Source organism: Rattus rattus, chromosome 13 (genome assembly GCF_011064425.1).
Source record: "Rattus rattus isolate New Zealand chromosome 13, Rrattus_CSIRO_v1, whole genome shotgun sequence".
NCBI classification, from domain to species: Eukaryota; Metazoa; Chordata; class Mammalia; order Rodentia; family Muridae; genus Rattus; species Rattus rattus.
This window is the reverse complement of record NC_046166.1, coordinates 46,366,266-46,387,494: the sequence shown is the minus strand read 5'-3', so window position 1 is coordinate 46,387,494 and position 21,229 is coordinate 46,366,266. Positions and strand designations below refer to the sequence as shown.

General features: G+C 40.6%; 1 protein-coding gene across 1 annotated transcript in view; it reads right to left on the bottom strand.

Annotated features, from left to right (window-relative positions):
* Positions 1-10,612: 10,612 nt before the first annotated feature.
* The window catches only part of Fgl1 (fibrinogen like 1), a 30,188-nt gene continuing 19,571 nt past the window's right edge, over positions 10,613-21,229 (bottom strand). Inside the window, exons 4-8 of the mRNA XM_032919182.1 lie at positions 20,297-20,456; positions 19,652-19,749; positions 15,394-15,482; positions 15,050-15,237; positions 10,613-10,849 (exon numbers count right to left, since the gene is read on the bottom strand). Coding sequence (XP_032775073.1) covers positions 10,690-10,849; positions 15,050-15,237; positions 15,394-15,482; positions 19,652-19,749; positions 20,297-20,456 — 695 coding nt within the window. The 3' untranslated portion in view covers positions 10,613-10,689. The remainder of the gene's footprint in view (positions 10,850-15,049; positions 15,238-15,393; positions 15,483-19,651; positions 19,750-20,296; positions 20,457-21,229) is intronic.

The window sequence follows — 21,229 nt, the reverse complement described above, 5'->3', positions numbered from 1 at the left end:
CTTTAGCCTTCAGGATGAAGCTACCCCAGTGGTCAAAGTGAAATTTCAGCGATAAAAGGGAACGCAGTGATCCGGCTTCGCTCAGTTACCTTGGGAAACAATTCAAAAGTAAACTGACCAAACAAAACCTTTGTGTGCAGATGTCACAACACCGTGTACTGCAACAGACTGGAAACAGCCTAAATAGTCTGAAAATAGGTTGGTTAAAAACTATGGGACTTTGAAATGTAAATACATAAAATATCCAATAAAAAATTTAAAAAGAAAAAAAAAACTATGGGACTAAAACTAGTTGGTGTTTGTACTGCTTTCGAAACTCTGTGTAGGAAAACATTTTAACAACAGGAGGATGTACTTAGAATACAAGATTAACCAAAGGAAAAAACCACAGTTCTCATCTACTGTGATTTCTAAGCCATTGGTAACAAAGCAGGAGAAAAACAAAGCCAAGGAATTTATGGTTAATGAGTGGTATTGGGGGTGGGGTGCACGCTCCTTCCCACTCTCTCTCCTCCATCATTGTCTTCTGATGCTGGAGATCAAAGCAGGGTCTTGCAAGCACTGAGCCCAACCTCCAATCTTCTTTTTCCCTATTTCCCTTGAACAACTCTGCATTAAATTATTTTACTACTGAATTATTTTCTTATCAAATAAAAAGATAAACAATTTTATGGGAATTTCTTTCAGCTTTATTTTTTATGAGCTTACAAAGAAGAAAATGTGATTATGGCATTTTTCAAGCAAACTTGCTTTTGTTGTTTCTCTCCCCAGCCCCATAAAAACAATTTAAGGAAAGAAAATGTTATTTAAGGACAGCCATCTAAAGCCATAAAGCAGCTAGATTAAGTATTAAGCTGAGGAAACTCCAAAAATGAAGCCTCTGCGAGAGCAAACTTGCTTCTTTCGACATTGATTGTTCGTACATAGGTGTGCTGGGCCACACATAAAACCTTTCTTATAGCTGGGTGGGGGTGGCATATGCCTTTAATCCCAATGAGGCAGAGGCAGAGGCAGAGGCAGAGGCAGAGGCAGGAGGATTTCTGAGTTCAAAGCCAGCCTTGTCTACAGAACAAGTTTTAGGACATCCAGGGTTACACAGAGAGACCCTGGCTTGGGAAAACCAAGCCAAACCAAACCCTCCTTTCATGTGCTAGGAGTTGGGGCAATGTATGCATTCAAACAAAAGTATACGTAATATCTATGTGGCCCTTGCTTTGCCCTACAGTGGTTTGTCCTAATATTGAAGATGATGAGTTTAGATGATGAGATAAGTAAGTGGGCTTATGACCACATCAATACATGTCTTATGGTTTCATGTTTGTCATTTAAGTTAGACTGGACATAACTTACCCACACATTTTTACTGCATCTTACCCAATTCTCACAAGGTTATGAAGACTGCCTCACTGTCCACATATGACACATTAGAAAATAATGATTCTGGTTGGGGATTTAGCTCAGTGGTAGGCGTTTGCCTAGCAAGCGCAAGGCCCTGGGTTGGTCCCCAGCTCCAAAAAAAAAAAAAAAAAAAAAAAAAAAAAAAAAAAAAAGAAAATAATGATTCTGGGGCTGGAGAAATGGCTCGGTGGTTTTAAGACGTCGCTGCTCCTCTAAAGGATATGAACTCAGATTCTCACTCCTATATCACAACTGCCCGTAACTCCAAGGGTTCAAGGCCTGCTTCTAGACTGCATAGACCTATGCAAAGGTGGTATACACACATGGAGCAACATACACACACATGAATACAAATAAAAGCACACATTCAAAATGAATAAGAGTGAACTAGGGTTCAGAGATGTGATCCTTCCCAGTTCAATTCATTTGGGGGTGGGAGGGACTCTGAGTTCTGGTCTTCCTCAGGTAGGAGCTAGACCATTTATCTTATTTAAAAAACAAAAACCCGGCTGGAGAGATGGCTCAGCGGTTAAGAGCACTGACTGCTCTTCCAGAGGTCCTGAGTTCAATTCCCAGCAACCACATGGTGGCTCACAACCATCTGTAATGGGATCTGATGCCCTCTTCTGGTGTGTCTGAAGACAGCTACTGTGTACTTATATATAATAAATAAATCTTTAAAAATAAAAAATATTAAAACAAAATAAAAAAATAAAAACCCGACAAAAAATATAACATTTAAAAATGTTAAAGAATAGCAATCCTGGTGGCTCGTGACTGTCACCTTAGCACTGACGAGGTGGAGACAGGAGGTAGAACAAGATCCCATCTTTAAACAAACAGGCAAGCAAGTAAACAAATGAAAATAATAAAGACCCCAAGTAACAATAAAAACTATCCTAGACTCTCTGATTTATAATGATCCTATGGCTTAGTAACTAGAAACAAACAAACAAACAAAAAACCCTCTTTGATGACTTCCCTGCACAGTAACATCAGAACACATAACTCTGTCTTATAGTGCCCTGCACATGATAAGGCTCTTTCAAATGTGTTTAAATGTGCAATAAAAATAAACAAATACAGACAAGGCATATACAGATAGAAAGCTGCGATTTCACTTCACAAAGCCGTTAGTATGTCCTGAAGCCAAGCCAGAGAGCAGGTTTAGGGGGATGGGGTGGAGGTGGGGGGTGGGGGTGGGGGTGGGGTGGGGGTGGGGGTGGGGGTGTTTCTTTCCAGTGAATCCTAGAACTGTTGCTCTTTGAAGACTATGTCCATTAACATACATGAGGTGGTGGGTTCAATCCCAGAGCCGCAGAAAACAAGCATAAATAACTACATATAAGAACTGTGGTTCAATCCCAGAGCCGCAGAAAACAAGCATAAATTACTACATATAAGAACTGTGGGGCAGTTATTTATAAATAAATAAATAAATAAGAACCTGGTGCACCAGCTTATGATTGGGATCCTAATCAAGAAGACCATGGGCTTCAGACCAGCCTCAGCTGTATAGAAAGAGACTTTTTCAAAAAAATAAATAAATAAAAATAAAAAATAAATCACTAAAATAAGTACATTTTTTAAGAATAAATCTCTTTTGAGATGCATGTAAGCTGGAAAGAGATTCAAGCATTTTTTTTCTTCTAAAGCTGGCTAACTTAGCATGTTATTGTGGGCTGAAGTTGCCTTGGAAAGCACCTACCTCTGAAGACTCAGCTAACCGACTAACACTTCACGAGAGTGAAGAGACAGACTGCTGATGATCAAGAGCCAAATCATCTTAGACCCTCCTAACAGCCATTGGCCACCAAGCTCTGTAGTCAGAAAGCATCTAGACCCTATAGCAGCGATCTGTTGGCTTCCCAGTTACCTGCCTACCTGATGTGGGGAAAGGCGTTGAATACTGACTGTTTTGTTGTTGCTGTTGCTGTCGTTGTTATAGTTGTTCTGTGACTACAAGAGAACAGGAATCTGTGTTCCCAGGCCACTGTCACTCACATGTGGCTTAGAACCAACTATCGCTCATTCACTTTGACACAAGAGCCCCCGATTTACACAATAGGTTCAGGACAGCCTCAGGATCGTCCCTATAGACTGAGATTCTCAAAGTCAAACGTAAGTACATATAAAACTTACTGCTGGGCTGGAGAGATGGCTCAGTGGTTAAGAGCACTGCCTGCTCTTCCGGAGGTCCTGAGTTCAAATCCCAGCAACCATGTGGTGGCTCACAACCATCTGTAATGAGATCTGATGCCCTCTTCTGGTGTGTCTGAAGACAGTCACAGTGTACTTATATATAATAAATAAATCTTAAAAAACAAACAAACAAAACAAAAAAAACCTTCCTTTTGTTCCCACTGTGTCTGTGGTAGACCTCAGATAATGGCTGCATCACCCCACCTGCCTGCCTTCCTCCCTCCTCTTTTCCTATCTTCTCCTTTTCTTTTTTTGAAGCTACATCTCATTATGTAACCTAGACTAATCTTGAACTTCAAGCCTTATGTCCGAGTTCTGGAACTATAGGCCTATGCATCTGCTGTCACTAACAGTATAGTCTAATAGGGGGTTAGATTAGATTTCCTTTTTCAAATGAGCCAATCTCTGTGTGATTGCAAGGACTATAATGCCAATTAATGGGAAGATGAGGCAGGGGGATTGTCATCCAGAAGGCTGACTGGGCTACATACCACAATGGAGGCTAGCCTGGACCAGATCACAAAAAACAAAACATAACAGACACAAGCTAAACTGCTAAACATGCATACACACACTTCATTACATAGTGTCCTCCAAACCAGCTGATATTTCCTTATGACTGGCCATCTCCTTTTTCTTATTTTGCTAGTAGGAAAACATAAATAGACACAGCATGCATGTGATTGAGAAAAGAAAAGTGTGCCTTCACACAGTGCCAAGAGAAGTTTGTCCTTCCACCCATCTCCATGCCCAGTTACCTGAGGGATATGTACACACTTTTCCACTTATAGATCCATGCATTGCTCCTTTTAAAAACATAAGCAAGGGCCTTGCCTATGTTCTTTAGCCCTGATAAGAATTGCTAAAAAATCACTGGGTAGTGGAAACTCACACCTTTAATCTCAGCACTTGGGAGGCAGAGGCAAGTGGATCTCTGAGTTCAAGGCCAGCCTGGTCTAGAGAGTGAGTTCCAGGACAGCCAGGATTACATGGAGAAACCTTGTGTCAAAAAAAAAAGTATATATGTTTATTTATACGTATGCATATGTATGTATACTACATATATATGTATGTGTGCATGTACTTGTGCATTTGTGCGTGTATGAAGACACTAAGCTCTGAATTCAGAGACCCTGTATAAATGAATATAGTATAAAACAATCAAGAAATACCCACAATGTCAACTCTAACCCACCCATACACACACGTACACTTGTACAAACGTGAGCTCACACAAACACACACACATCATACAAACATACACAAGAAGTGATACCATCTAGTAAATTACTCTCTTATGGTAACATTGAACTATTCTACTTCTTTTTCCTAACTTTCATTTTGTTTGAAGACAAGAGTGTCCCTGCCATCCAGACTAGCTTCCGACTCTTCCCCTCAGGCTTCGGACTCCTCAGGGCTGAATAAGAAGCTTGGCTCACTGCACATACCCAGCTGAGGAGTTGGTGTGTGGGTCTTCCTAGGATGCAGGCTTTGGATCGCAGCAGCCCAGCGTCTTTTCTGTGCATGTTCCCAGATGACATATCTGTCCTATGTACTCTGGCTCCCTCCCACTCTGCTGAAGTGGACTTCACACAAATAGCCTTCTCACTAAGTCTGTTTCCCCAGCACTCTTTCTCTTAGTCTTTTCAGACACCTTAATCCTTTTGCTCATCCCTTCTGCGCTGAAGGCTAGTCTATGGAGATTTATGTAATACTCTGTTAGTCTGCCCTTTTTCTTCTCCTCGGAATTATCCCTCTTTTTTCGCTTAAAAGCTTTCCCTTTTTTGATCTCCTAATTGGATGAGTCCGTCATGCTACTACTTGAGCAAGTTATAGGCTATGCTCTTCAAATTTGGCCAAACCTCAGGTCTTTATGACTTATTAAAAGTGTATCCTACGGAACATTTTTTATGCTCTAAGTTAAAGAAGTAAATATTGGGGTTGGGGATTTGGCTCAGTGGTAGAGCGCTTGCCTAGGTAAGCGCAAGGTCCTGGGTTCGATTCCCCAGCCCCGGAAAAAAAAACAAAAAAACAAAAAAAAAAAACAAAAAAAAAAAATAAAATAAAGAAGTAAATATTTAGAACCATTCACCATCACCCCTAGTGACCTACTAGGAAAAAAAAAATGTTTTCCATTCCTGTGGCCTTGTGTTCTTCAGGCCTAAAATGTTTTAGTTCTAGAAGGAGGAGTCATTTTGCCAGTGGGCCTAGCAAATATCCCATTGAGTTTGAAGTTAAGACCTCCTCCCGGCTCTATGAATCTCCCGATACTCTTGATTTAACTGGCTAGAAGCGGAGTGACTATGTGAGGAGGTGTGATTGATCCAGTTTAGCAGGAGGGCATTGGATTGTTTCTCTACAACAAAGGTAAAGAAGAGTGGGTCTAGAATGTGGAGCACCTTTAGGGCATCTCCTGGTGTCCTCGTGTCTTCAGGAAACAACAAGCCGAATCTAGTCAGGAAGATCAATAACCAAGACCCTCCAACTGCTCCTGGGAAAGACTGAAGTGCTGCCGAGGGTGGAGGAAGTAAAAGAAAATGGGGAGTAGGAGGAAGGTAGCTCGTTACACCAGCTAAGGCCACATAACTAGCTGCAGCAGTGAGGATTATAATTAACATGAGGGGTTTTGTTCTGTTAGGAATATGCTCGTGAATGCATCCATGGCTTTATTTTAATGTACCCTCGATTGACATAATATTAGAAGTCAATCGTGTTATCTTTATTGTCATATTCAAGTAATGGGGTGTTGAAAGATGAAACATTCTAAGGATGTTGCTCCACAAGCTCGTTGCAGTCTGGAAGACGCTGGTCATTAGAGCTGCAAGATTTGGAATTTTCTTTGCCGGATTGGATTTTGACTTGTAGTTATTGTTTATTGCTAAGGTCTTGGCTTTGTGTCTTTTTTTTTTTTTCATTCAAAATAGGAATGTCTACTTGGTTCTCTTCCTCTAGAGCACCCTTATCAACTCAAATTGTGGTACTAGGAACATGGGGTACAGTTGTAGTTTACCTGACCATGGTCTTTACTTCGAGATGGAATGAATATGGTGTGAGAAATGGGTTGTTTGTTTTGTTCGTTTGTTTGTTTTTGTTTGTTTGTTTGTTTGTTTCTATCAAAGGTAGTTAGCACTGAGGGCCCATATTTGCTGAATCTCACCCTATTTCTTTTGCTTGGATTAGCCAATCACATCACATTGAGAAGTTGAGCTCCCACCAATAGGATGAGACCCTATCACTGCCTATATCAGGGATAAAAGCCAGAGGCCATTCTGGCAAGCGCATTTACTAGCGAGCGTAGTTTGGGTTCTGGTATACCCCTTTTAACAAAAAGAAATCATCTTGCCAAATTATTTTTGGTAATATAATGTATTCCTTTGCTTCACACCTAGATTATTCTCAGCAGTATGGCTCAAGTCTGTCAGTAAGACATAAATTGAATGTGTTGACCCTTTATGATTATCTTTAACAGTCAAAGGCAGAACCACAGTGGACAAACTGAGCTTTGAAGAGGGGTAGATCCATTGCAGAGATGTTAGTCCTGGCCTACAATCCTATGAACTCAGCCTAGCAAACAACTACCACCTGTGGTCTTGTTCAGGAAGAAGAAAAGATTCCTATCTGCTTGAGCATCTATAAACCAGGTGACTTGTCCTGAAGCCGAAGTGCTCTGAACTAGAACTTAGAATTACATTAGCATCTTTAAGGATCCGAGAAGCTCGTTGAGTTTTCTTACAGCTCCTAAATTTGTTCCAGTAGCTTTTTCTACTAGACATGAACATCCCCAAGAAACTACGATTCCCCTATACCCTTTCTTCTCAGAACTTCATTCCTAGACCAGTGACATATACAGCTTCTGGAAGCTTGTCAGAAAAAAAAAAAAAATCAGAATTTCCGAGGTAGAATTTCTCTTATGCCCTGTAGGTGGGAACCCAAGCATAGGCTAGAAAACCAGTCTTAAACTCCTCCCTGAATCAGCATTTACATGTGTACGAGAGCCCTGGTGACTTGAATGACATTGAAGGTAAAGAAGTGACACCTTGTGAAGCACTGTTTAAAGCAATGGTTCTCAACCCGTGGGTTGCAACCCCTTTGGGAGGGGTTATATGCATATCAGATATTTACATTATGATTTATAACAGTAACAGAATTACAGTTATGGAGTAGAATGGATGCAATCTTATGGTTGGGAGGGTGCGGGGAGTTACCACGACAGTATTCAAGGTTCTCTGCATCAGGCAGGTTGCGAACCACTAGTTTAGAGGATAACGTGTCATGGCATGGACTTCTTCCAAAAGCATCAGGTATTGTTCTTCAATGCCTCCTTCACTGTTACCATCACCGCCTCCTACTGACTGCTGACACCGTGATTCGTGTTATACTCTTTCCCCTGTACAGCCTATGAACAACCCCGTGAGGCACACTGTTTTATTGCTGAAACAAACAAGGCTTGGAGAAGTTAGTACCTTTCCAAGGTCACTCTGCTGTCGAGTGGGAGCTGTAAACCAGCCATAACATGTGGGATTAAGGATCAGTAAACTATATTATCTTTATAGTCTTCATCTTTTATGCATATCCTTGTTTCATGTGTCTTGCCTTAGGGTTCCTTCAGCCTACTATGACTTTCCCAAATACACCTAGATTGGGCCTCAGCTCAAAACTTCTAAGTCTCTTTGATTGCCAACCCCCACCAACCACTGCAGTCGGGTCAGGACTCTGCTTCACGTCATGCACCCATCAAAGCACACGTCTCTCCTGTCTACTTATCAGCTTTTGAAATATTTACTTTTGAACTGGGTGGGAGTGGCATACATTTTTTAATCCCAGTACTAGGGAGGCAGAGTCAGGCGAATCTCTGTGAGTTCAAGGCCAGGTCTGGTCTACACAGAGAGTTCCAGGACAGCCAAGGCTACACAAAGAAACCCTGTCTCTAAAATTCCCTGCCCCTCAAAGAAAGAAAGAAAGAAAGAAAGAAAGAAAGAAAGAAAGAAAGAAAGAAAGAAAGAAAGGAAAAGAAAAAAGAAGGAAGGAAGGAAGCAGGAAAGAGGGAGGTATTTATTTTCTTTTTTAGATCTGAGACCAACTTTAGGAATATTTACACTGTTAACTTTTAAGACCTTCATAAGTATAGTGTCAATATTTTATGTTCACCTATCAGTTGGTATAATTTATACCAGGCTTAATACATAGCACTTTTGCAAGGACATCATGTATACAAATATTCGCAGTCGATAACTTGGAAACTGTGAAGTTCTCAACTACTCCTTCAGGTTCGTTAGATCGAAGTATGTCTAATAAGGACTGTCAGCCGACCAGCTGCCCCCTCTTCCAAAAAAAAAAAATCATCATTTCTTCTGCGAATTTACTGCAGGTCTTGATGCAGAACACTCACTCTCAAGTACTCCCTTCATACGATGAGTTTTTCTATGATTTTTCTTATAACTAGCCTTTCTCCTTAGCCAATGGCCAGCACGAGGCAAAGGGACGGATGGGTGACTATTTCACCATATTTATCTTGTCTTTTCATGTCAGGTTGTATGTAACAGTTCTGACTGACAGGATGCTGGGACCCAAGGGGGCCACCGTATGACAGACTATTGCAATGTGTCCGCAGGTTGGGTTTTGGACAGAAGTGACAAGTCTGGGAGCAGAGGAAACCACTGCTGTCTAAATATAATCTCAAATGAAAGGTGCACGTTACAGAGTGAAGATGGGCCTTTTTGTCACAGTTCTAATAGGCTGAAGGTGTCAAATTACCCAGGTGAAGTGAGATTATAAAAGTGGTTCTCTTGGTGCCATCTTGCTGCCCTGCCTGAGATAGACTCTGTGGTTAAAAAAAAAACTTACAATTTTGTGTCTATGCAATTGTTGTGTGTCTTCCTCCCTTAATTTAGCTGTGTGGTCTCAAGCTGTATCTTCTGGGTCTAGCACCAGGTTATCATGCAAATAGCTTCTGGGAGATCTTTCTTTATCCTCACTTAAAAAAAACACCAATCCAGAGTCGTTCGAGAAGAGCCATTCATTGCCACAGGACAGTGGCAAATCATTTTACCTAGTAGCAAACAACTTGGTACTTTGAGGTTTTGGTTTTTTACTAACCTTATAACCAAAACTCAGATGCAGAAATTCTCAGCTCAGTTCAACAGCAATAGCAGCACCCCCCTGGGGTCGACCTATGAAGTCAGATGGGGCCTCTGGCTACTTCTCCATTGTCAACTAACATCATGTGTAAAGTGAGGCCTATGAAGAAACTACAGAAACATCCTGAAGATGTGAGTGGTGTTTATACCATGGAAGAGCCTGGAATGCGCTTAACAGTTTAACTCTGTAGCCTGAGACTTTAATCCAAAGCCCAACTTATAATATGTATGTAGCTGATTTGGGCAAAATATCATAATTTGCCATAATTTGTCTCACGCTCTGTCAGTCACATTATATATGATTTATTGATTTATTTTTCCAAACAAGATTTCTCTGTGCAGTCCTGGCTATCCTGAAACTCCCTGTGTAGACCAGGCTGGCCTTGAACTCAGAGATCACCTGCCTTCCCAGTGCTGGGATCAAAGGTGTACACTAACACATCCAGGCATACATGGTCTATTACTACAAAATTAAGATTAGGTTGTTATTTAATCATGTTAATTAGTCTGTGGTGTTTTCTATATTTCAGTTTGAACTCTTCTCAGACCTGTATGCACATAGGAATTCAGTAAACACTCACATAATCTACATTTATTTAGTGGATATTGTGTATCTGCTGAACTTAAAGTACATTAAAATTTATTTATTTATGTTACATATACACTTTTGATCTCTTCATGCACACCAGCAGAGGGCACCAGATCCCATTACAGATGGTTGTTAGCCACCATGTGGTTGCTGGGATTTGAACTCAGGACCTCTGGAAGAGCAGTCAGTGCTCTTAACCACCGAGCCATCTCTCCAGCCCTAAAGTACATTAGTAAAGGCAGTATGAAGAACGAGAAGTCACACACAGTCACCATCACCACGAGTATATTATTCAGAATTGTAGATTTTTTCAAACATTTAAAAATCAAGATGAATCACAGAAAGCATTTCCCAATGCGACAACTAAACAGTATTTGGAATAAAATCACCAGGCCTAATTTTCATAACCACAGATTTCAAGGAATACCACCACCCACGCCAGGTGTACCAGACAACACCATTATCGGTTTCTGCTCTGTAGGGACCTTGGTAGTACACGCCGTTCAGGTTTGCAGAGTGACACCTAGTGGGAGAACAGGAGAAAACAGCGATCAGCAGGAAAGTCCACTGAGAAACCATCTCGCTAAGAAATGACGAGAATGACTTCTGCTATTGCTCACCAAAGCATCATGGTCCCAAATCTGAGACTTCTCTACAAACAAATGTTGTTATTTAAACAGGCAAGTTTTGGTCCTACAGTAAATGTGGGGATCCATCCCAAACCACTTGGAGTGTGTTGAAAAATAAGGATCTCTGTTCTTTTTTTTTCTATTCGTTTTCTTGATGCAAGGTTTCTCTGGGTAGCCCTACCTGGATCTGTAGACCAGATTGGTCTTGAACTCAGAGATCCTCCTGCCTCTGCCTCTCAAGTGCTGGGATTAAAAGCCTGGGCCACCACTGCTGGGCTTAGTGTTTCAGTTCTTAGCTTTACCTACGTCCTCCTGGTTGAACAGTGATTATCTTGTGTTTGCCAGGAAGGCATGATTAGCAAAGTAAGATGGGGGAGGGGCTCTACTGCAGCTTCCTGGGTGGTTGGTGCTTCCAGGTTCTCCGATCTACAGCCAAGATGTGTGTGGACAGCTTTGGGGGCCTCTTCTAGGAATTTAGCAGGAATCTGACATTGGGCTAGGAGTAGGAAGTAGGCTCAAGGTAAACACAGCCAAGGAATGTATTGTATTCCTTGTAATTTGGTCATCCCGATAAACCCCTAGACATAGTGACCATGGGATTTTGTTTATTGCCTTGTTTGATTGCTTTGACTATTGCCTTGTTTGTTCCTTGATTACTTTGTTTATGCCTTAGGACTGACCATGTTCTTTGTATGTACCTAGAATGACATAAAGGCAGACTGGAAAAAAAAATAAACCCGCTTCAGCCTCAGCACTGGGTGGAGTCATGTTATAAAATGGTCTAATTGTCTTTTTCTTTTCCAACCTCCCTCCCTCCTCAAGACCCTGTTGACTGACTGAGCTGGCTTGGTCAGATGTGGCTTTCACAATTCAAACTCCCTTCTTTGAATTGTTAGCATATCAAATACTTTAATCTTCAAGGTAAGCAAACAGAACCCAAACCTCCTTTTAAAAGTTTCCTAGCTATCAGTAAATAATCTTTTGTCTGAGTTGCCAAGTTAATTTTTTACATATACTGCACCAATCAAGATGGGTTTGTTAGATTATCATAAAACTCAAGCACTTCCTTCTTCCTCCTTTGGAGTCTCTCCGCTCACCTGTCCCTGGCATACAAAAATGTCATGGTGCAGTTTGTGCCAATTTTCCTGTTATAATATTAATCACCGTATATTTACCTATTGCTATAACCAATGATAAGATATCAGCCTGTCGGCTATGGAAAGAATATTCAGAAGTAGTTCTGGGGAAAAAAAGCCCTCTGGGAAAAAACATTGAATCAGGAAAGCCTATAATTCATTCATAAATGCAAAGTAGCAGGCATGGGTCACCACTAAGCTCGTGATTTGCTTTTATTGGCCACCGTGGCAGCCATCCTAATTCAAATGGTTAGGACTAATTGGAAGCCATGCATACTAAATCTGCAGGGATTCAGTATCTGCTGTGTTTTCAAAGTACCATGAGTAGTATCACTTAAAAAGAAAAACCTGCAGAATAAATACCGGGGCATATCTAGATATAGAGACGTCTGCTACTGCATAAACTTTTATATTTGGTCTGATTTGGAGCCCATTGAGATTCGGGCCGTAGGGCCCACTGCTTACTGAGACTGGTGTTTTAGTAGCCTTCAGTTTCTAGCCTGGACTTGACATTAGTTATTGGAGATTGATAGTCTGTGGTAAGCAGCTGGATGCTTGCGGGGTGGGGCGTGGGGGCGGAGGGTTTATACTTGCATAAAGCAGGAGGCCCACAAGGCAGAAGAGGCAGCAGCAACAAGTGCTTTAGTGATTTTTCTATTGGTTATGACTAAGTACCATACAAAAACAACTTATGGGAGAAAGGACTTATGCTGGCAAATGATTTGGGGGATTGGTGTTTCCTGGTGAAAAAGTCACAGGGTGTAAGCATCAGTGGCAGAAACACGTGGCAGGTGTTTTTTAGGTGACTATGACTAGGCTCCTGCTATACATACATAAACCTGTGGGGGGCGCTGCAATTCCAGCCTCAGTAAGCGCCTACAAGTCATAAGGAGGTGTGGCACAAAGACCAAGAGTAAAGACGAGGATTCTGGAATAATTTACTTTCTCTCTAGGTTGACCTGCTGTCCTTGGGTGCTTCGTGCAACTGAATTGGTTTGTTCCCCTCAACCCCTATTTCTAAAGTCAACCATAACATTTATTTGCCTCCCTTAAAGTATGCGCCACCGCCATTCGGGCACAGAACAGTCAACCAAATGGACAATGTACGTGCGTTAGACCTCAGTGATGCTAACGATTACTTCTTGCCGTCTATTCAAAACCAGACATAGGTGGATATTCGCAGATGGCATTGTTAACTGTAGGTGAGTCTTAAACAATGCTTACTTAGGGCTTTTTTTTTTTTTAGAACAAGAAAGCCATGAGGGAAGATTAGCACCTTGTTTCAAGTTTTCATAGTAGGGGAAAATGATTTTTCTTCTCCTCTTTTCACATGTGTGTGTGTGTGTGTGTGTGTGTGTGTGTGTGTGTGTGTGTGTGTGTGTTCTCTTTTTCTAATAACTGGCCAAACATTAAATAGACTCAACTTTTGGAAAAGTAAAACCCGGAAGGAAATCTACTATTTTTACCTTAAGCTCGTTGTATCTGCATTGACTATACCACTCTGATGTCACGTAGGCATGGATGCTTCTGCCTCTGATTCTGCCAACCTGGGCTACATGAGCTTCTATCTTGAAGAGGGGAGGAGGGATAATAATAATAAAATAAGAAGCATATCTCAGGTTCATAAGATGAAGAAATGTGTATCTGAAGCCAGGTATCGGAAGTCACAAGGCTCTGCATTTGAGCCTCGGAACCCCAGTTCCTCCACACTCCAGAGTGAACTTGATGATGATGTGGAAGTGTTCAAATGGCAGCTGGGGCAGGATTACGTCTCAAGACTACTGTAGCCATCTTCCCTAATGTTGGGAAGACTTGCATTCAATGAACTAATAATGAAAGTTAGTATGAAAGAAAGGTAGCATTAAAATGACAGCAATAATAGTGGCTATCTTGTAAGCTATAGGACAGTGAAGAGCTAGCAGATTATTAATAGAGTGTCACAAATTCCTTCCTCCCTTCCTTCTTTTCCCTTTCTTCCTCTTTAAAATTTAACTTTATTGTAATATTATTTTAAACTTTATTATAAGTAGTATTTCAAAAATTAACTTTCCTTTAAAACCAGGCACCTTAAAAACTTCATTTTGAGTCTGGCTAATTTGGGTGCATGATGCTTTGAGATGTTTTTTAAGGCTAGGTTCTGCTGTCCTAGAACTCACATAATCCATGATATAACCTCCCCCTCCCACGTGCCAGGACTACACGTGGGAGCCATCACACCTGGCTCACAAATGTGTGTATATGTGTGCATGCTCCCTACTTCCTCCTGCCGATTTGTGGCCTTCTGGTTATACCTCAACAGTAATCCAGTTTGCAAAAAGCATCCTTGTAAAAGTAGCAATTTGAGGGCTAGAGACACAGCTCAGCAGTTAAGAGCGCTAGCTGCTCTTCTAAACACCCAGGCTCAATTCCCAGCATCCGCACGGCAGCTCACACCTGGCTGTAACTAGTTCCAGAGCTCTGACAACCTAACACAGGTATACATGCAGGTCAAACATCAAAGTATATAAAAATAAAAATAAATCTAAAAAGAAGTAGAAATTTGACTCATTTTCATGATATGTTATTGGAAAATTTTTGTTCGTTTTTCTTATATGTAACTGTTTGTTTGTTTCCAAGATGGGATCTTTCTTATCAAGTCCCGCAGGCTGGCCTTGAAGTTGGTATGTGAACCAGATAGGCCTTGACTTTGTGGTGATGCTCCCGTCTCAGCCTCCAAGTGCTAGGATTTCCAAAAATACCACACACACCCAGTTTCTTTGTCATATTGTTCAGTTGTCACTGGCATACCCAATGTGCAAGTCTTTAAAAGTACCTTCAAAAGATGAGGACTTCTAGGAAGGAGGATTACTTAACAATATCACAAATAAGGTCGATGTTACGTCACTCGTTACAATTAAGGCCCCTCAGTGAGGTACCATCAGCACCATTAGAATTGCGCATGCGCGCAAAGCGTCCAACCTGTTAAACCACCAGCCAGACTGTTCCTCCTCAGCACAGTTCCCGCTGTAGTTGTCGTTGTCTCTGTCCCGTGTGCTGAACTTCATTGTTTGGTGACTAGCCCACCACTGCACCTCAGGGTGAAATGTTCCCGACAGGGAGTCTCCGGCGGTGCCAGAATATTCTCCAACATTCAGTTCGTAAAAAGACTAAAGGAAAAGGAGCTATCAGTGGGGAATGTTTTGAAAACGCATTCAATAAACAAAACAGGCTATATTACATATTTCTATCTCCACAGACTTCCGGGCTTAGTTGTGTATTTTCAACGTCAACTCAAGACATTGCCTATATAAAATTTCTAGTACCTTTTCATCGCCAACTTTAAATTTTTCGTATTGTGCGAAGCGGCTGTTTTTCTCAAAATCTGTCAGGTCGATTTTTAAAGTGTAGTCTCCTAAAACAAACAAACAAAAAAGCCAATAGAAACAGTAAGAAACTGTAGTTCTGTTTGTTTGGTCATTACATGCATGATACGACACTGACTAGTCTTAAAAATAAATGACGGTTTTGTTTCACCTCTGTCAAGAATCAGTTTTCAATGAATAAACAGTGACTCCACTGTGGTACAATGTGAACGTGTTATTGTTTATTTTTCTTGAAAACAACCACAGCAAAATAGTAAAGTGGAAAAAATTTACTACGTAAAGAATAAAAACAAAATAATGGTATGATTGACTCTGGAAAAAAAAAAGATGGAGATGAAATTTTTAGTTCATAGATTAAGAAAGCTAGCCTGGTGTTGGTGGCATAGTCCCTTAATACAGCATTCAGGAGGCAGAGACAGTGAGGTTGAGGCCAGCCTGGTCTATAGAGTGAGTTCCAGGACAGCTAGGGCTATACAGAGAAACCCTGTCTCAAAAAACCAAAACCCAAAACAAAATTAAAAGAAAAAAATGAAGATTCCTTATTGTGGCTGGAGAGATGGCCCAGTGGCTAAGAGCTGGCTGCTCTTCCAGAGGACCCAGGTTCAATTCCCAGCACCCACATGATAGCTCAAGTTTATTTGTTTCTCCAGTTCGAGGACTCTGACACTCTTACACAAACATACACACAGGTAAAACACCAGCAAACAGAAAATAAAAATAAATTATATTGAAAAACAGAATTAAGATTTTATTCTTTTTTCTTAATGTCTATAAGCGTCTTCTTCTTAAGAATAATTACTATTATTGACACCTTATAATCTCTAGTAGTCAGGCTGTCTCCTAATATAGTTATCAGCACCTGCTTTTGCATAAAATTACTTGCTTTTTCCGGTAGAGTAGAAGATCAGCTAGCAAACTGTCTAAGAACTGTTTGAAGAAGAAATAAGATTCCTAGATGTTTTATGAAAACCTTTTTTGATAGCATCAAAGCCTATGGAACAGATGCCATTGGAAGAAGGTATCAGACAGAGCGGAGAAACCTCCTAGGGAAAGAATCTCTCCTACACTTAATGGGGCGGAAGTCACAGCTATCAGGGACTTTGAGTCAACAGGGTTCTTAGAGTTTCTCTAAGGGGGAATAGTTAAAACAAATTTAGTTTATTTGACATACATTCTTGTTTATGTATGCAAATAATGATACCATAGAAAACAAATCTCTAAACATAAGACGAGGCAGTACTAAGATGACTAAAAATTCTAGGTGATAAAAAATTATATAAAACCAAATTAGTGAAGGAGTTGCTACATCAATCAGCCACTTCCTTTTTTCCAATGTCCCTGTTTGTAAATGACAGGCTGATCTTCCTTCTGACGCGGAACTATTGTTGGTAAGAGCTCCCTCAGCCCAGTCTCTGGTTGATACCCATCTCCTATCTCCATTCCCGGTGATGGGCAGAAAGGGCCTTTGACCTTGTGGAAACCCATGTCATGCATCCTACCTCTGTCTATACCTACTGTCAAAAGCTGTTCCTTACTCTCCCCTTAGGCTCCACAACAGAAGGGCAGAGAAAGAACAACATTGAATGGGTTCTAGGAACAAAGTTCAAAGCTGTTTGGCTGAGAATTCTGGATTCTCCTTTCTGGGACAAGTATGGAGGAAGGTGGTTTCTTCTGATGGAGCTCTCTGAAAGCATGGCTTTACTTCATATGCCCAAGTCAGTGATAGGGATGGGCACAGTAGATAGGAAATGTCAGTTGTCCCCAAAAGTCTGTGTTAGTGGAGAGACAACGCCCACATTCTTAAAAGAAAAATGTCGGGCTGGGGATTTAGCTCAGCGGTGAGCGCTTACCTAGGAAGCGCAAGGCCCTGGGTTAGGTCCCCAGCTCCAAAAAAAAAAGAAAAAAAAAAAAAAAAAAAAAAAAAGAAAATGTCCAAATGCTTTGCCAATAAGTGAATAAACTTAACAATTAGAGAGCATTTCTAAATTTATTATTATAAATTTATTTATTATTTATTATAATAAATCATAATTTTAGTATGTATAGTATATTAATATATAAATACATATTATCCAACATATAAATACTAAATTATCATATAACAATTATCTAAATAATTATGATTATTGTTAACAATTGCAGTATGGGGGAACCTTAGGTAATAAAGGAATAAATAGGAATAAAGTTATTTTCAGAGGCAATTTGAGTAGCTTACCTGCTGTCAAAATTAAAGAACACAAGGACAAAGGCAATTTCTATTGTTTGAGCTATGATATGTTGCAAGCTATGGAACTGATAAATCCATTTCTCTATGCCACCTAAGAGTAACCAGTTCGAACACCAAATGAGAAAATGAAAGCATGGGGGGATGTAGGTATATGACAGAACACATGCTTGCCATGAGCAAGGGCCTGGTTTCAACACCCAGCACCAAACGAGAAAAGATGAAGAGCGATCAGATTGGTTGGAAACGCCCAGGCCAGTAGAGCACGCACATACAAATTACTTGAGGAATAACATTGAATTTCATCTGCTCGGAATGACCTCAGGATTCCAACCTGGGATTTCCATAGCCTAAACAACGACCCACAAAAATACCGATAAACAGTACATATTTGTCAAGAAAACAAAAAACCCTATTAAAACTAGGATAATTTAAGAGTTTGAGGGAAAGGAAGCCTTCTGTAGGTTTAGAGAGCATGCATCCTGGGACAAGTATGACACATCAGGGCTGTGCAACCTCTCTGGCTACCACTCTTAGATCTCCAAGACCCTCGTAATCAGCACCCTACTGACTATGAATATAGACTTCCAGTAGTCACCTGAGCTGGGCTGGAACAATAAGCCCGTGTGTTGCCAGTGTGAGGACACTGAGCAGTATGCCTAGAGGGGGCTGACTACAGCCTCGAGCTACAAGCAAGGTAAGGAGGAGGATGGATGGGAGCCAACGAATATAAAAAATAAAATACCGAAGAGTTATTAGTGAACGTAAAATTGTATACAAAAGGGGTTGGGGATTTAGCTCAGTGGTAAAGCGCTTGCCTAGCGAGCGCAAGGTCCTGGGTTCGGTCCCCAGCTCCGAAAAAAAAAACCAAAAAAAAAAAAAATTGTATACAAATATTGGACTCCGTAGTAATGCAAGTGAATATGTATGGGAGGATTGTATAAAGGCTCATAATTTACTTTAAAGTAAATATTTCAAGTTTTCTGTGGTAGTCTAGGAGTCGCTTCACAAACCATATGAACGCTGATCTCAGTTAGACAGGGATGGTTTATTGAATGCACACCCTGTTACTGGTCAGACCAGGGATGTAGCTTAGGATTATCTGATCTATGACATCCAACATTTCCCAGAGCAGGCTTATAAATGAAAAGAAAACACAAAAAACAATAATGAGCCCATACGCAGGTGCTAGAAGTTCTGCCCAGTGGTCAGCTCTGACTCAAACCATAACAGTTCATACGGACCTTTGATTTGATGGGTCTTATGTAAAGCTTTGTGGAATTTCTTAAGACTAGCAAACCTCATACAGAGCACTCATAACATGCAGAACAAAACAGAGTATGTGGTTAGCATGTCCTTGCTCTTATCCAAGTCACTTCTCTGTGTCAATGGCTGGGGAGGGGGTCAGACCACAACATTTTCAAGATTTATTTTTATATCTACATGTAGGTGTCTGTGTGAGTAATGCCACATGTGTGGGTGCCTCCAGAGGTCAGAATTGAGCAATGTTTTCCCTGGAGTTGGAGTTAGAGGCAGTCGAGGCCTAACTGATGTGGGTGCTGGGTGGAACAGTATAAACTCTTGAGCTGAGAGTCATTTCTCCAGCACCCAAACTACTACTGTTTTGCCGTGGCTTATCACAAGGTATTATTGTGGTGATAAATTTTTTTATACATATTTGTCAGTCACTCAAGTCTTTAAAAGTGATTTTGATAACACATTTCCTTCCAAGGAATAGAAAACACACATGAGAAAAGAAACCAACCTAATTTCTTTTCCTCTCCTTCCTGTTTTAAGCAACATTTTACAGACGGGATTGTGGTTCAGCAAGCGCCATTATATAAAAGAAATCATAACAAATACTGAGTTTTTTCTATTGCCTATGATTCCACGGAAAATACTACATGGGTTTAGTCTCATAGCACTGGGGATTGAGTCTAAGCCCTGCCTCCTGCACGTAAGTGCAAACCTTACCTTGCATAGTCAGCAAGTTAATGTTTTTGTTACCCAGCCAGTATTCACCATTGCTTTGGACAAAGTTTCCAAAGCCATTTTCATAGTCGTTCCAACCCCTGGAAAGTTTACATTGAACGTTAGTTTCAGCAAAATACAGACGACACCTGCAGGGCCTAAGCGTCTCTCCCATTCTCTCATCTCTAATATTCTCTTCAGTAGCTTACTCACTCTCAGTTACTTAAAAATGAGAACCTTTCTGTCCCATTAATAAGTCTGAGGCATGAGAAGGCCTAACTCACAAATCTCACATACACTACGCCAAAATAATTACTTGTTAATTACCTGTTGGCCAGGCAGTGGTGGTGCATGCCTTTATTCCCAGCACCTGGGAGTCAGAGGCAGGTGGGTCTCTGAGTTCAAGGCCAGCCTGGTCTGCAGAGTGAGTTCCAGGACAGCCAGGGCAACACAGAGAAACCCTGTCTCAAAAAGAAAACCAAACCAAACAAAAACAAAAGAAACAACAAACAAGCAAAAAAAAAAAATTAAAACAAAAAAACCCCAAAAAACAAAAATAAAAACCCAAGACAAAAACAAAACAAAAAACAAAAAATGCACAGCCTCCCCTGCCAACTCTCCCCCCTCTCCCCCCAAAATAACAGTTACCTGTTAAAGTTCTCACTGCCGTCAGATCGTCTCTGAATTACAGTCCATCCTCCTCCATCAGACATATCACAATAAACAGAGAATTCTGCCAGACTCTGAAGAGGTTTGATTTTGTAAAACCCACTGTGCTTAAATCCATCATTGTAAATCTCTGAACAATCTGTTTACAAAACAAGATAATATAACATTTATTATGCCTTTAATCCTGAAATTCAGTATCACTGGAGACAGATAAAAACAAAGAGAATGCATAATTAGTTCTCTTGCGCATCTTCTAGCGGATATTCAGAAAACCGTGTTTTCTTTGCTATGATTTAACTACCATTGGCTTCTTGCTCATGGGCTTGGAATGATAAGGGCGGGGGGAGTGAATGAAATAAGGAGCATGTATTACTTTTGAAGAAAATAAGTTAAGAACAAACCACTTATGGGGCTGGGGAGATGGCTCAGGGGTTAAGAGCACTGACTGGCTCTTCTTCCAGAGGTCCTGGGTTCAATTCCCAGCAACCACAGGGTGGCTCAGGACCATCTATTATATGGTCTGATGCCCTCTTCTGTCATGCAGGTGTACACGCAGATAGAGCATTCATAGACATAAATTAATAAATATATTTAAAAAACAAGTCATTTGCACTTAGTTTATTGCTTTGTACTTAAATGGGACAGCACAGTGAAACTTACCTGATCAATGAATGCAACAATGAAAATACAAATGTGATAGCATACAAATATTCTAATATGAATTTTCTTGACTTAAAGTCTTATCGAATAGTTGGGACTGAACACCAAACAGTAATACTGTTAAGTTTTTATAGTCTTTCAGTTTCACTACATTTCTTCTAAATAACCCACCTATTTTTGGTTGTTTTTGTTAAAAACTGCAAGCTTTAAGTTACCTTTCATTTTTTTTTAAGTCATTTTTTAAAAGATTTA